The sequence below is a fragment of the Cottoperca gobio genome, chromosome 7 (genome assembly GCF_900634415.1).
Source record: "Cottoperca gobio chromosome 7, fCotGob3.1, whole genome shotgun sequence".
NCBI lineage: Eukaryota > Metazoa > Chordata > Actinopteri > Perciformes > Bovichtidae > Cottoperca > Cottoperca gobio.
In genome coordinates, this window is record NC_041361.1 from 3,647,777 (window position 1) to 3,662,046 (window position 14,270).

At 38.7% G+C, this 14,270-nt stretch overlaps 1 protein-coding gene and 1 pseudogene across 1 annotated transcript; one reads left to right on the forward strand and one right to left on the reverse strand.

Moving 5' to 3' along the window:
- The first annotated feature begins 21 nt into the window (after positions 1 to 21).
- LOC115010969 (chitotriosidase-1-like) lies at positions 22 to 2,815 on the forward strand (annotated as a pseudogene).
- A 1,879-nt stretch (positions 2,816 to 4,694) lies between these two features.
- Positions 4,695 to 9,870, reverse strand: LOC115010731 (acidic mammalian chitinase-like). Its single transcript, XM_029435470.1, has 13 exons — positions 9,837 to 9,870; positions 9,645 to 9,689; positions 9,099 to 9,130; positions 8,455 to 8,481; positions 8,100 to 8,304; positions 7,934 to 7,990; positions 7,278 to 7,443; positions 7,026 to 7,150; positions 6,811 to 6,934; positions 6,554 to 6,736; positions 6,313 to 6,429; positions 6,048 to 6,177; positions 4,695 to 5,774 (listed from the first exon to the last, which is right to left on the reverse strand). Exons 3-13 carry the CDS (start codon positions 9,121 to 9,123, stop codon positions 5,242 to 5,244), a joined length of 1,692 nt encoding a protein of 563 aa, XP_029291330.1. The 5' UTR covers positions 9,124 to 9,130; positions 9,645 to 9,689; positions 9,837 to 9,870; the 3' UTR covers positions 4,695 to 5,241.
- Positions 9,871 to 14,270: the final 4,400 nt, after the last annotated feature.

The window sequence follows — 14,270 nt, forward strand, 5'->3', positions numbered from 1 at the left end:
GTCCAGTTACTATGTTCTGCGATGGCCGCGGGGCCAGGCCGCTACCGGTCAAGGTTAGGCGGTCATCCCTCCCGTCTCCACGGCTACTCCCCAGCCAATGATTCGTCTCTCCAGACCTGAACGCTTCGCCGGAGAATTGCAGAGCGTTCTTAACCCAATGTTTACATTTTGAATTACAAGTTGCTTCTTTTCCAACTGAGCGTTCCAAGGTGGCGTATGTGATTTCTTACCTGTCAGGACGGACGGAGGCTTGGGCTACGGCAGAATGGGCCAGGGAGAGACCAATTTGTCAATCCTTAGGCGCCTTCACAGAGACTCTAAGGAAGATCTTCGACCACACGGCTCCGGGTCGAGAGGCAGCTCGTGCACTCACCAGTATTCGACAGGGGAACCGGCTGACTTCAGTGACAAGTGTCTTTAAACTGCTAAAATACTCAGTGGACCATTCTGTAGCAATTTACTGGTTGGCTTTTGCCACGATTCATTGAGCGTTAGTAAATGTAAGCTTTGCCACAGAACAACCAAACACCTTTTTTTTTTTTAAACATTGCTTTGTGTCGCTGGTGTACGCTGCTGTCTATGTTGTAAATTATCTGTACATACAAGTTATATTGTATAAGAAAGTGACTTAATTCAGAGCTTGCTCAGAGACACAATTTTAAAGGAAAAAGTCTGTTACAGTCTAACTCTGACTGCAGTTCAGTTTTTAATGTTGACACAAAAGGCAGATCTACATCATATTGAAGAAAGCACTTGACCTTGACAGAATGAATAGTTTTGGAAATTAACTAGACTTGATTAAAGATGTGCAGTTTTTTTTCAGCTCCATGTTGAACAACTTTTTTATTTCTGCTTATCCACATAGTGACAACATGTGCAAGCTCGCTCTCACTGCAAGTAAGTCACGCTGGTCAATTAAATGTTTCCTTAAAGGATCAGTTCATCCAAATCACAAAAACACATTTCCTGACTTAACGTCAGTGGTCTCTAGCCGTGCAGATAGTTCTTGTTTTGTTATCTCAGCCAGGGGATCATGCAGTAGGTTGTGTGTGTGTGAATGAGTGAAATCTCTGTGTTTGTCCACGGCTAATAGGGGAGGGGGCACCACCGCCATCAGCTAACTCAGATATACTCTGGGTTCTCTTTTCCGGGGTAGTTCCAATTTACCCATGTTTTGTGTCTTAGATTACAGTGAGTGTGAATTTAATGTGGTTTAACCCCACAACGATCCACTGAAAATTCTTTACAGAAACACTGTTCCCATTACTCTGGACAATCCATACTGTATGTGTTGTGTGGATTATTATTACATTTTTTTCTATTTGGCTGAACTGACTTGTTGAGCTTTGTTCGTAACCCAATACTAACCAGTCTGTTTTCTTTGAAAACTCCACTCCACAATTGTTGTCAAACAAGGATCTTAATATAATTAATGTTTTCAAAAACTAATTAAAACCATCCTGATTTCTTTCCATCTCTCAGCCTCTTCCTCCAGGCTAGTCTGTTACTATAACAGCGATGCTGAATATAGAGAAAACAAGGGGAAGTTCATGGTTTCAGATATCGATCCGAACAAATGTACTCACCTGATCTATGCCTTTTCTGATATTAATAACGCAAATGAGCTGGTTCCCACCAATGAAAATGACATAGCACGCTATCAGTCCTTTAATGCACTCAAGACCAGGTCAGTTCTTAAACCTGTCAGAATACGTTCTAAATTTTGTGTAAAACAATTGCAAACTATACTTTTGTGTTTTGTAAACAATTAATATTAAACTTTTATGCCTACACAGAAATGTACAGCTCAAAACCCTGTTGTCGGTCGGTGGCATGGACTTCAACAACAGAAAGTAAGTTACTTAAATGAACATGTAGGCCTTTTCTGCGTCAGGGCAAAGATTCAGGAAAATGGTGTCAGGAAAACGAAGAACATCCTTCATCCAGTCTGCTATCACACTACTGAGAGACAATGGGTTTGATGGGCTCAACATTGACTGGAGGAACCCCGCAGGAGCTGGAAGCAGATCAAGAGACAAACGGAGATTCACACGGCTGTGCAGGGTAAGATTCTGAAATTCTTTTCTGCAACAAACACATTCAGAAATATGCCATACTGTATGTACACCGTGTAGGAAAATATTAGATTTTGTATTTAACAGAGAGTGAACCATGCTTCTGTGTTGTATAGGAGCTCAAAAAGGCCTTTGTCGCTGAGGGAACAGCAACTAACCGTGACAGCTTAATGGTTACTGCTAGTGTCTCTGCTGAGAAAGACACCATCGATTTCAGTTATGATGTCCCAAAGATTGCAGAGTAAAACTAATTTAATGTAATTCTTGACATTATACCCATGATTAGCTGTCATCATGTTTTGGTAAACTTGATCTTCTCTGCATTTTATCAGAAACCTGGATTTCATTAATGTGCTGACATTTGACTTTCGTGCCGACTTGGAAAGTGTCACAGGACATCACAGCTCCTTGTACAAGGGATCCCAGGACACTGGAGATGACATCTTCTGGAACACTGTAAGTACAGGGATTAAACTACCTCATCACATTTATATTCAGACATGTCTTCTAATTCTTTTTTCACTTTCTAGGATTATGCAATGCAATATTGGACAGATCAGGGAGCACCTACAGAACAGCTAAACTTGGGGTTAGCGGCATACGGGCGAACCTTTGAGCTCTCATCTGCATCCAGTGGTGTTGGAGCACCAGCCAATGGTCCTGGTGAAGAAGGCCGCTACACCGATGAAGAGGGATTCTTGTCCTATTATGAGGTTAAACTGTAAATAAAAATCAAATGACATCAATCGTCTTATTATAGACCAACCAATTTTACTGTATTGTGTGCAAAAAAATTCTGTTTATGTTAATATATTAAATTTAACTGACTAAAAATCACTGTAAAGATGGCAACTACCCCTTCATCAGCCACCTCATAGTCTGCTGGTGTTAGGTAACCAAAATGTGAAACATTAAAATCCTATCCTGTCATGTGGTTTCCACTGTGTACTTGATTGAATGCTATTAGCTTTGATGGAATCACCTTTTATTAACTGTATTACATTGTATTAAGCAGAGAGAAAATGTGTGTTCTTTCTATATAGAAATCGCAACAGTCATACTCAGTGATATACAAATAGTATGTCATGATAAAACAAGGTTAATGAGCAATTCACACAATTTCTGATATCTGATCTGATTTTTCCGTGTTTTCCTGGCTTTGCAGATACAACTCCTTCTGGAAACCTCTGTGAAGGAAGGAGCGATGGGCAATACCCCAACCATGATGATCCAAATGCTTTTAACATCTGTGGTGATGAAATAGCCTACCTGCAACACTGCCAACCAAATTTGGTCTATAACCAAGAGTGCAACTGCTGTGACTATCCCAATTCAGCCACTCCGACAAATACTGAGAATACTGGAACATTCTGTGTTGGAAAGGATGATGGGCACTACGCCAACCCTGCTGATCCACATTCTTTTTACAACTGTGGTCATGACATAACCCACCTCCAATACTGCCAACCAAATTTGATCTTTAACGAAGAGGACAACTGCTGTGGCCATCCCGAGTCACCCACTCCGACAAATACTGGAACACTCTGTGGTAAAAAGGTTGATGGGCACTACGCCAACCCTGATAACCCAAACAGTTTTTACCAATGTGCTGGTGAGAAAACATACACCAAGAACTGCGCTGTGGACTTGATCTTCAAGCAAAGCTGCACGTGCTGTGACCATCCCTAGTCATCCACTCCGACAGATACTGTAAACCTCTGTGATGGAACGAAATATGGGTACTACATCCAGCTTGATGACTCATATTTTTCACATTTGGCTTACAGGTAGAAAAATTGCTTTATAATGGTACTGCTGGGTTTTATAGGCCTGACTTATATACACTTATTTCAATACATTTTAAAACACAATTCATGTATCAAATGTGAATATTTGTGTGTTTCTGAGTTTAAAGTTTTAACGCCTGTGATGAAATTGTACATATTTGTTTATGTTGATAGAATGATCAAAAGGGAGGAATGTAATAGAAAGTTTCATATTTCCAAGTTACATTTTTCTTGTTTCATACTTTGTTCAATGAACTTCTGTCTTTCCCAGCATATCTCTGTAACTTTATTTGTATGCCCGCCCTGACTATTCTACTTGTGTTTATCCCAAATGGGTGAATCTTCTTCCCCTCCCCTCTCTACTCACTGTTGTATGTCTATCTAACACCTGCAACTTTGGGAACTTTCCATACACCCCCCTTCTCTACTATCTGTCACTGTCTGAATCCTCCACCCCCTCCCTTCTCTACTCACTGACTTTTAGGGTCAACTGTGTCAATCTTCCACCCCTATTTCTCCTTACAGTCTGTAAAATACATGAACACATTTTATCGGGGTTCTTCCTCATACAGACTGCTTGCACTCTGTATAAATGATGATCCTTCTTTGCAAAGAATAAATACTCCAAAGACAAGCTTATTTCTCAAGAATCTTCATTTCAGTATTATATACTTCACTGGTAATTTGTATAAGGACTTAATTAAAACTTTCCACCACACTTGGTGTGTCTTTTATCATACACAACACCTGATAGATAAAGCACAACCAACATGGAACAACCAAATGTTGAATAAATATGAAAGAAATTCTCTGGGAAACTGGTGGTATTTTATTGATGCGTGATTTTATTAAACATAAAATATAAACGAACAAGAGCACACCGATGCAACAGAATTAGAAACACCAACAATAACTAATAAAATAAGTAAAGCCTGTCAGATTAAATGTATATTGATAGATATGGATGGTTGGACATTTCCACTTTAACATGTACGCAGTCTCAAATCAAAGACAGTATATGTAACTAAATGTGTAAAGGTTTGATGTCATGTCAATGCATCATTTGATCTTTTTCTAACTGAAAATAGGAAGTACAAGAGATTTAATCATTTTCTCATTGTTTTGGCATTTCAATGGGCACAGGGAGCTGATGGAAATCAATCTGAAAATATTAGTGCCGAACATTTGATACATGAATTGTGTTTTAAAATGTATTGAAATAAGTGTATATAAGTCAGGCCTATAAAACCCAGCAGTACCATTATAAAGCAATTTTTCTACCTGTAAGCCAAATGTGAAAAATATGAGTCATCAAGCTGGATGTAGTACCCATATTTCTTTCCATCACAGAGGTTTACAGTATCTGTCGGAGTGGATGACTAGGGATGGTCACAGCACGTGCAGCTTTGCTTGAAGATCAAGCCCACAGCGCAGTTCTTGGTGTATGTTATCTTATTAGCACATTGGTGAAAACTGTTTGGGTCATCAGGGTTGGCGTAGTGCCCATCATCCTTTTCATCACAGAATTTTCCAGTATTCTCAGTATTTGTCGGAGTGGCTGAATCGGGAAAGTCACAGCACGTGCAGCTTTGCTTGAAGATCAAGCCCACAGCGCAGTTCTTGGTGTATGTTATCTTATTAGCACATTGGTGAAAACTGTTTGGGTCATCAGGGTTGGCGTAGTGCCCATCATCCTTTCCATCACAGAATTTTCCAGTATTCTCAGTATTTGTCGGAGTGGCTGAATCGGGATAGTCACAGCAGTTGCACTCTTGGTTATAGACCAAATTTGGTTGGCAGTGTTGCAGGTAGGCTATTTCATTACCACAGTTGTTAAAAGCATTTGGATCATCATGGTTGGGGTATTGCCCATCGCTCCTTCCTTCACAGAGGTTTCCAGAAGGAGTTGTATCTGCAAAGCCAGGAAAACACGGAAAAATCAGATCAGATATCAGAAATTGTGTGAATTGCTCATTAACCTTGTTTTATCATGACATACTATTTGTATATCACTGAGTATGACTGTTGTGATTTCTATATAGAAAGAACACACATTTTCTCTCTGCTTAATACAATGTAATACAGTTAATAAAAGGTGATTCCATCAAAGCTAATAGCATTCAATCAAGTACACAGTGGAAACCACATGACAGGATAGGATTTTAATGTTTCACATTTTGGTTACCTAACACCAGCAGACTATGCAGGTGGCTGATTAAGGGGTAGTTGCCATCTCCACAGTGATCTTTAAAGTCATCCAGGTCCAGAGACCAGACAACGGCTCCTCCAAATTTGTGAGCTTTTATGTAACTGACCTGAGAAGATGAGGGACAAAATCTTTTAACGACCTAAGTCCTGTTATCAAAAATATCTATGCAACCAGTCGTGTGTACAACCAGTAATTTGTTAATTAATTAGTGAGCAATAGTTGTAATGAAACAAATGATTACCTTATTATCAAGGCTGCCTTTGTTGTCAAATCCAACCCACAGATTTTCTTTCGTTGCATATATAACTCTCTGATCAGTAATCAGATGGGTTGTTACTCCTTCAAGTTTAAGGCAAATCTGAAAAAAGGGTCAGTTAAATGTAATATATTAACATTTTTTTGCACACAATACAGTAAAATTGGTTGGTCTATAATAAGACGATTGATGTCATTTGATTTTTATTCACAGTTTACAGGTTTACCTCATAATAGGACAAGAATCCCTCTTCATCGGTGTAGCGGCCTTCTTCACCAAGACCATTGGCTGGTGCTCCAACACCACTGGATGCAGATGAGAGCTCAAAGGTTCGCCCGTATGCCGCTAACCCCATGTTTAGCTGTTCTGTAGGTGCTCCCTGATCTGTCCAATATTGCATTGCATAATCCTAGAAAGTGAAAAAAGAATTAGAAGACATGTCTGAATATAAATGTGATGAGGTAGTTTAATCCCTGTACTTACAGTGTTCCAGAAGATGTCATCTCCAGTGTCCTGGGATCCCTTGTACAAGGAGCTGTGATGTCCTGTGACACTTTCCAAGTCGGCGCGAAAGTCAAATGTCAGCACATTAATGAAATCCAGGTTTCTGATAAAATGCAGAGAAGATCAAGTTTACCAAAACATGACGATAGCTAATCATGGGTATAATGTCAAGAATTACATTAAATTAGTTTTACTTTGCAATCTTTGGGACATCATAACTGAAATCGATGGTGTCTTTCTCAGCAGAGACACTAGCAGTAACCATTAAGCTGTCACGGTTAGTTGCTGTTCCCTCAGCGACAAAGGCCTTTTTGAGCTCCTATACAACACAGAAGCATGGTTCACTCTCTGTTAAATACAAAATCTAATATTTTCCTACACGGTGTACATACAGTATGGCATATTTCTGAATGTGTTTGTTGCAGAAAAGAATTTCAGAATCTTACCCTGCACAGCCGTGTGAATCTCCGTTTGTCTCTTGATCTGCTTCCAGCTCCTGCGGGGTTCCTCCAGTCAATGTTGAGCCCATCAAACCCATTGTCTCTCAGTAGTGTGATAGCAGACTGGATGAAGGGTGTTCTTCTTCGTTTTCCTGTCACCATTTTCCTGAATCTAGTAAACATTTGAACAAAACAGTGCTCTCAAGAAGACACTCAACATACTGAATTTAAGCGTTAGCACAAACTCAAAGAGCAACAAAAAGCTCAAAATCACGTGTGTAAAGACAGCTGTAGGCGAATGGTCTAATAACCATAAAATACCAGCACCTTACCTTGTGCTACCTAATTTGTAAGAAACCATGCACCATGCATGCTGTATAACGCATACAAATAGAGGATCAATGTGAAAAGCAGGTTTCATGGTGAGGAAAATACAAACATATTGAAGTGCTGCTTATATTTATTTTTCTGGTTTGTTTGTTTATATATTTATTTTTGTGTCACTCACTCTGTCAAGCGGCTTTGAGTTACTAGAAAAGCACTATACAAGTCTAATAATGTATTATCATCATTATCATCATCATCATCATCATCATCATCATCATCATACCTGTCTTTGCCCTGACGCAGAAAAGGCCTACATGTTCATTTAAGTAACTTACTTTCTGTTGTTGAAGTCCAAGCCACCGACCGACAACAGGGTTTTGAGCTGTACATTTCTGTGCAGGCATAAAAGTTCAATATTAATTGTTTACAAAACACAAAAGTATAGTTTGTAATTGTTTTACACAAAATTTAAAACGTATTCTGACAGGTTTAAGAACTGACCTGGTCTTGAGTGCATTAAAGGACTGATAGTGTGCTATGTCATTTTCATTGGTGGGGACCAGCTCATTTGCGTTATTAATACCAGCAAAGGAATAGATCAGGTGAGTACATTTGTTCGGATCGATATCTGAAACCATGAACTTCCCCTTGTCTTCTCTATTTTCAGCATCGCTGTTATAGTAACAGACTAGCCTGGAGGAAGAGGCTGAGAGATGGAAAGAAATCAGGATGGTTTTAATTAGTTTTTGAAAACATTAATTATATTAAGATCCTTGTTTGACAACAATTGTGGAGTAGGGTACATTATTCCTCTGCTACTAAGACTGATTATGATTAATGTACTTTATAAACTCACCCAAGCTGGCGAGGATCAAACAGAGACCTTCAAAGAAAACAGACTGGTTAGTATTGGGTTACGAACAAAGCTTAACAAGTCAGTTCAGCCAAATAGAAAAAAAATAATAATAATCCACACAACACATACAGTATGGATTGTCCAGAGTAATGGGAACAGTGTTTCTGTAAAGAATTGTCAGTGGATCGTTGTGGGGTTAAACCACATTAAATTCACTCTCACTGTAATCCAAGACACAAAACATGGGTAAATTGGAAAAAGTGCATTCAGTACAGTGCAGACCAGGTGTTTCTGGCTCTGGGGCAGGGCTCCAGACAAACCTTTTTCACCACCGTGGAACTACCCCGGAAAAGAGAACCCAGAGTATATCTGAGTTAGCTGATGTTTCTTACAATTTTATGTTTAGTTTATGTAAAGCATTTTGTTATCAAGTTGCGGTGGTGCCCCCTCCCCTATTAGCCGTGGACAAACAGAGATTTCACTCATTCACACACACAACCTACTGCATGATCCCCTGGCTGAGATAACAAAACAAGAACTATCTGCACGGCTAGAGACCACTGACGTTAAGTCAGGAAATGTGTTTTTGTGATTTGGATGAACTGATCCTTTAAGGAAACATTTAATTGACCAGCGTGACTTACTTGCAGTGAGAGCGAGCTTGCACATGTTGTCACTATGTGGATAAGCAGAAATAAAAAAAGTTGTTCAACATGGAGCTGAAAAAAAACTGCACATCTTTAATCAATTCTAGTTCATTTCCAAAACTATTCATTCTGTCAAGGTCAAGTGCTTTCTTCAATATGATGTAGATCTGCCTTTTGTGTCAACATTAAAAACTGAACTGCAGTCAGAGTTAGACTGTAACAGACTTTTTCTTTAAAATTGTGTCTCTGAGCAAGCTCTGAATTAAGTCACTTTCTTATACAATATAACTTGTATGTACAGATAATTTACAACATAGACAGCAGCGTACACCAGCGACACAAAGCAATGTTTAAAAAAAGGTGTTTGGTCGTCCTGTGGCAAAGCTTACATTTACTAACTCTCAATGAATCGTGGCAAAAGCCAATCAGTAAATTGCTACAGAATGGTCCACTGAGTATTTTAGCAGTTTAAAGACACTTGTCACTGTAATATGGTGTACATTTAGACACTCTTTCTACTGGACCCCTAATATTTTCACTTACCTTTATCAGGGTAGTAAGTAGATTCAATCAGTGATCAAATATCATCTGGAATCATTGAATAACATGTCAGATTATTAGACAGTTAGTTGGAGCGATGAAGCTATTTGAAGAAGGTATAGCAATATACATAGCAACAACTAAGAAATTAATGAAAATGTGGTTTAATAAAATTAGAGTAAAAAGGATACTTACCAAGACAATGGTCAAATGAGCAGATACTGTCTCCCTACTTTGACTGATGTCTGGCTTCAATGCTTTAAATAGGGCTGACACCTGGTATGATAGGGTGGGGCTAATTAATGAACGCATTCACACACACTGATTGTAACATCAAGTCACATTCCTTATTGCTGACTAACCTTCTTGGCAATAATCCTTATCTGCATTTTGAACTAGAAAAAAAATGTCAACTCATGGGCCGGGCACTTTAGACGTTGAATTCAAAGGTAGCCGCAGGAAGCGGAACAACTGGATTAACGTTTGGAAACTCTACGTTACTAAGGCAAAACAGCCCTGTTGATGGTTACAGAAAAAGGCTATAATTAGTATTCAGACCAACAGCAGCATTGTTATGTAATGTACATCTAATTACACAGGGATTAAAATCAGCCAACAAGAGCAGACCCACAAAAAAAGGTTAGCTTCAATCTCAAAGAAAGCAATTATTGTCATAATGAGCAACAGCAGAAAGCATTGGGGCAAAAATATATATCGTTAAATGCGGATGATATTCTATTATATTTATCAAAGCCAGAACAATCGTTATCAGCTCTATTGGAATTATTGGGAAAATATGGAACAGTATCAGGTTTTAAAGTTAGCAAGGAGTTAAGTAACAGAGGTAACGCCATTATTTAAAATTTGACTGTTGCTCACTTCAGAGCCAGTTTGATTGGGAGTTGACCAAGAAACACATAAAGTACCTAGGTGTGCTAATTTTAAACAATCTGGATGAAATGTATAAGATTAACTATATCCCCGCACTCTATGCTTACTTATTTATTACCTTATATGAAACTATAATATTGGGCTGCATGACTAAGACTGCAGAAGCAAGGGTTTAAATAATCCTGTATTAGATAAATAATAAATATAAATAAATAAATAATGATGTATTACCTTTGGATTTAATTTATGTGGAATGAGAAACCTTTGGAAAATTCAAAAATACGCAATTATACTTCACTATGTAGGAATATGTACTGTCGTCATACATTTGTGACTTGGAATAAGTGTTTTTCAACGTATTCTCCTATGTGGAAGAAGCCAGCATTGCCTTCTGTATTTAGAGAAAGTATTTTTTAGAGAAAGAAATTGAATTTCTTTAATAGAAGAAAATAAGAACAACCCCAGGTTTCTTTTCAGCACTGTAGCCAGGCTGACAGAGAGCCACAGCTCTACAGAGCCTTCTGTTCCTATATCTCTCAGTAGTGACGACTTCATGAGTTTCTTTAACGATAAAATTATAATTATTAGAGACAAAATTAATCTCCTCCTGACCTCAATTGGTAATGACTTAACTTCAACTGTTGGAATTTTAAAAACATCTGTAACTCCTGAAATATATCTAGACTGTTTTACTCCAATCAACCTTAACCAACTAACTTCAACAATCTCATCGTCTAAACCATCAACCTGTCTTTTAGACCCGATTCCAACTAAACTGTTTAAAGAAGTTTTACCCTTAATTAACACTTCGTTATTAAATATGATCAACCTGTCTCTATTATCTGGCTACGTACCAAAATCCTTTAAAGTAGCTGTAATAAAACCTCTTCTTAAAAAGCCTAGTCTTGATCCAGAGGTTTTAGCCAACTATAGGCCGATATCTAATCTACCCTTTCTCGCTAAAATCCTTGAGAAAGCAGTCGCAAAACAGTTGTGTGACTTTTTACATAATAATAGTTTATTTGAGGTTTTTCAATCTGGATTTAGAGTTCATCATAGCACAGAGACGGCACTGGTGAAAGTTACCAATGACCTTCTATTGGCATCAGACAAAGGACTCTTGTCTCTGTTCTTGTCTTGTTAGACCTCAGTGCTGCTTTTGACACTGTTGATCATGACATTCTACTACAGAGACTGGAACATTGTGTTGGCATAAAAGGAACCGCACTAAGCTGGTTCAAGTCCTATTTATCTGAGCGATAAACGATAAATCCTCCATGACAGCCAAAGTCAGTCTTGGAGTTCCGCAGGGTTCTGTACTTGGACCGATTCTATTCACCTTATATATGCTTCCTTTGGGCAATATTATAAGGAACCACTCTATAAACTTTCATTGTTATGCGGATGATACCCAATTATATCTATCAATTAAACCAGACGAAACCAATCAATTGGCTAAACTTCAAGCATGCCTCAAGGACATAAAAACTTGGATGTCTATCAACTTTTTGATGTTAAACACAGACAAAACTGAAGTTATTATACTTGGCCCTAAACGCCTCCGAAACGCATTTTCTAATGACATAGAAGCTCTGGATGGCATTAACTTGGCCTCCAGCACCACTGTAAGGAATCTTGGCGTCATCTTTGATCAAGATCTGTCGTTTAACTCCCACATAAAACAAATCTCAAGGACTGCCTTCTTTCATCTACGTAACATTGCAAAAATAAGACACATCCTGTCTCAAAATGATGCAGAAAAACTAGTCCATGCATTTGTTACTTCAAGGCTGGATTACTGCAACTCATTGTTATCAGGTTGTCCCAAAAAGTCACTTAAGACTCTTCAGTTGATCCAAAATGCAGCGGCACGTGTATTGACTAGAACAAGGAAACGGGATCATATTACTCCTGTATTAGCTGCACTGCACTGGCTCCCGGTAAAATACAGAATAGAATTCAAAATCCTTCTCCTGACTTACAAATCAATTAATGGTCAGGCTCCAGTATATCTTAAAGACCTCATAGTACCTTATAAACCAACTAGAGCATTACGCTCCCAGACTGCAGGGTTACTTGTGGTTCCTAGAGTCTCTAAGAGTACAATGGGAGCCAGAGCCTTCAGCTATCAAGCTCCTCTCCAGTGGAACCAGCTTCCAGTTTGTGTTCGGGAGGCAGACACACTCTCCACATTTAAAAGTAGGCTAAAGACTTTCCTTTTTGATAAAGCTTATAGTTAGGGCTTGCTCAGGTTTGCCCTGGATCAGCCCCTAGTTATGCTGCTATAGGCTTAGACTGCCGGGGGACACCTCCCTGCTCTCTTCCTTCTCTTCCTCTCTCCTCCCCTCCCCTCTCTTCTTCTCCCTCTCTATCTGTATGCATTTATGTAAATGTATGTTACTAACTCACCATCCGGGGTATCATCCCCGGAGTGTCTGTCTCTCATGTGGCAGGTTGCCACTGATAAAGTTTACGTCAGGATCATGAATCGTGACAGCGCCTACTGACCTGGTCCTGCTGGACACCGGGAAGCCTTTTTGACATTTTCCTGGATTCATCCATACTTTCTATTCTTTTTTTTCAACACAATATAATTTCTGTCAAATGTTGTATTTGTACTATGTTGTTTATCCTGTACACACGACATCTATTGCACGTCTGTCCGTCCTGGGAGAGGGATCCTCCTCAGTTGCTCTCTCTGAGGTTTCTTCCATTTTTTCCCCTTTAATTTTGGGGTTTCTTTTAGGAAGTTTTTCCTTGTGCGATGCGAGGGTCTAAGGACAGAGGATGTCGTAACCTGTACAGTCTGTAAAGCACACTGAGACAAATGTATAATTTGTGATATTGGGCTATACAAATACATTTGATTTGATTTGATTTGATTTAATGTAATTTTTGATTTATAATAATCTTGTGCGCACAAGATAGTTAACTTTTAATAATAATAAAAAAGTCACCTTACAGGACCTTCCTCTGTACAAACCAAATTCAATTCACTGTCATTGAAACCTGAGAGACCAAAACATGGGTAAACAAAACAAAAGGTGTGGCTAGAAGCCACTGGAGGTAGGTGAGAAAATATGTGTTTTTGGTATTTGGGTCAACAAGAAACATTTACTTGTCCTGCTTGTCTTACCTGTAGTTAGAGTGAGAACATGTTGTTATATAATTATTATAATTATAATTAGTATGATTATTATTAATTTGTTGCCAAAATAGAATTTGTGTCCATCAGTGACAGCACGCACCTAGCTGCTGCCAGTGTGTGCTTCGTACTCAGAAAAGTATTGGCACACTTCATTTAATACATGTTTCACACAGCTGGTGTATATTTTCATATAAGATGTAGGGAAAGGAAATATATCTAGACTGCTTTACTGCAATCGATCTTAACCAACTAACTTAATCAACAATTTCGTCGTCTAAGCCATTGACCTGTCTTTTAGACCCAATTACAACTGTTTAAAGACATTTTACCCTTAATTAACACCTCGTTATTAAATGTGCTCAACCTGTCTTTATAATCTGGCTATGTAACACAATCCTTTAAAGTAGCTGTAATAAAATCTCTTCCTAAAAAGTCCAGTCATGATCCAGACGTTTTAGCCAACTATAGGCCAATTCTCTTCTCTTTCTTGCTACAAATCCTTGAGAAAGCAGTCGCAAAACAGTTGTGTGGTTTGTTTGAGGTTTTTCAGGCTGGATTTAGAGTAGATTATATCACAGAGACGGCACTGG

Excerpts from the sequence above, each read along its gene's own strand:
- LOC115010731 (XM_029435470.1), bottom strand. The coding sequence starts at position 9,123 with ATGTGCAAGCTCGCTCTCACTGCAA. Across the intron at positions 6,935-7,025 it reads GATGTCCCAAAGATTGCAAA|AAACCTGGATTTCATTAATG; the intron begins GTAAAACTAATT and ends GCATTTTATCAG. Across the intron at positions 6,430-6,553 it reads GATTCTTGTCCTATTATGAG|ATTTGCCTTAAACTTGAAGG; the intron begins GTAAACCTGTAA and ends CCCTTTTTTCAG.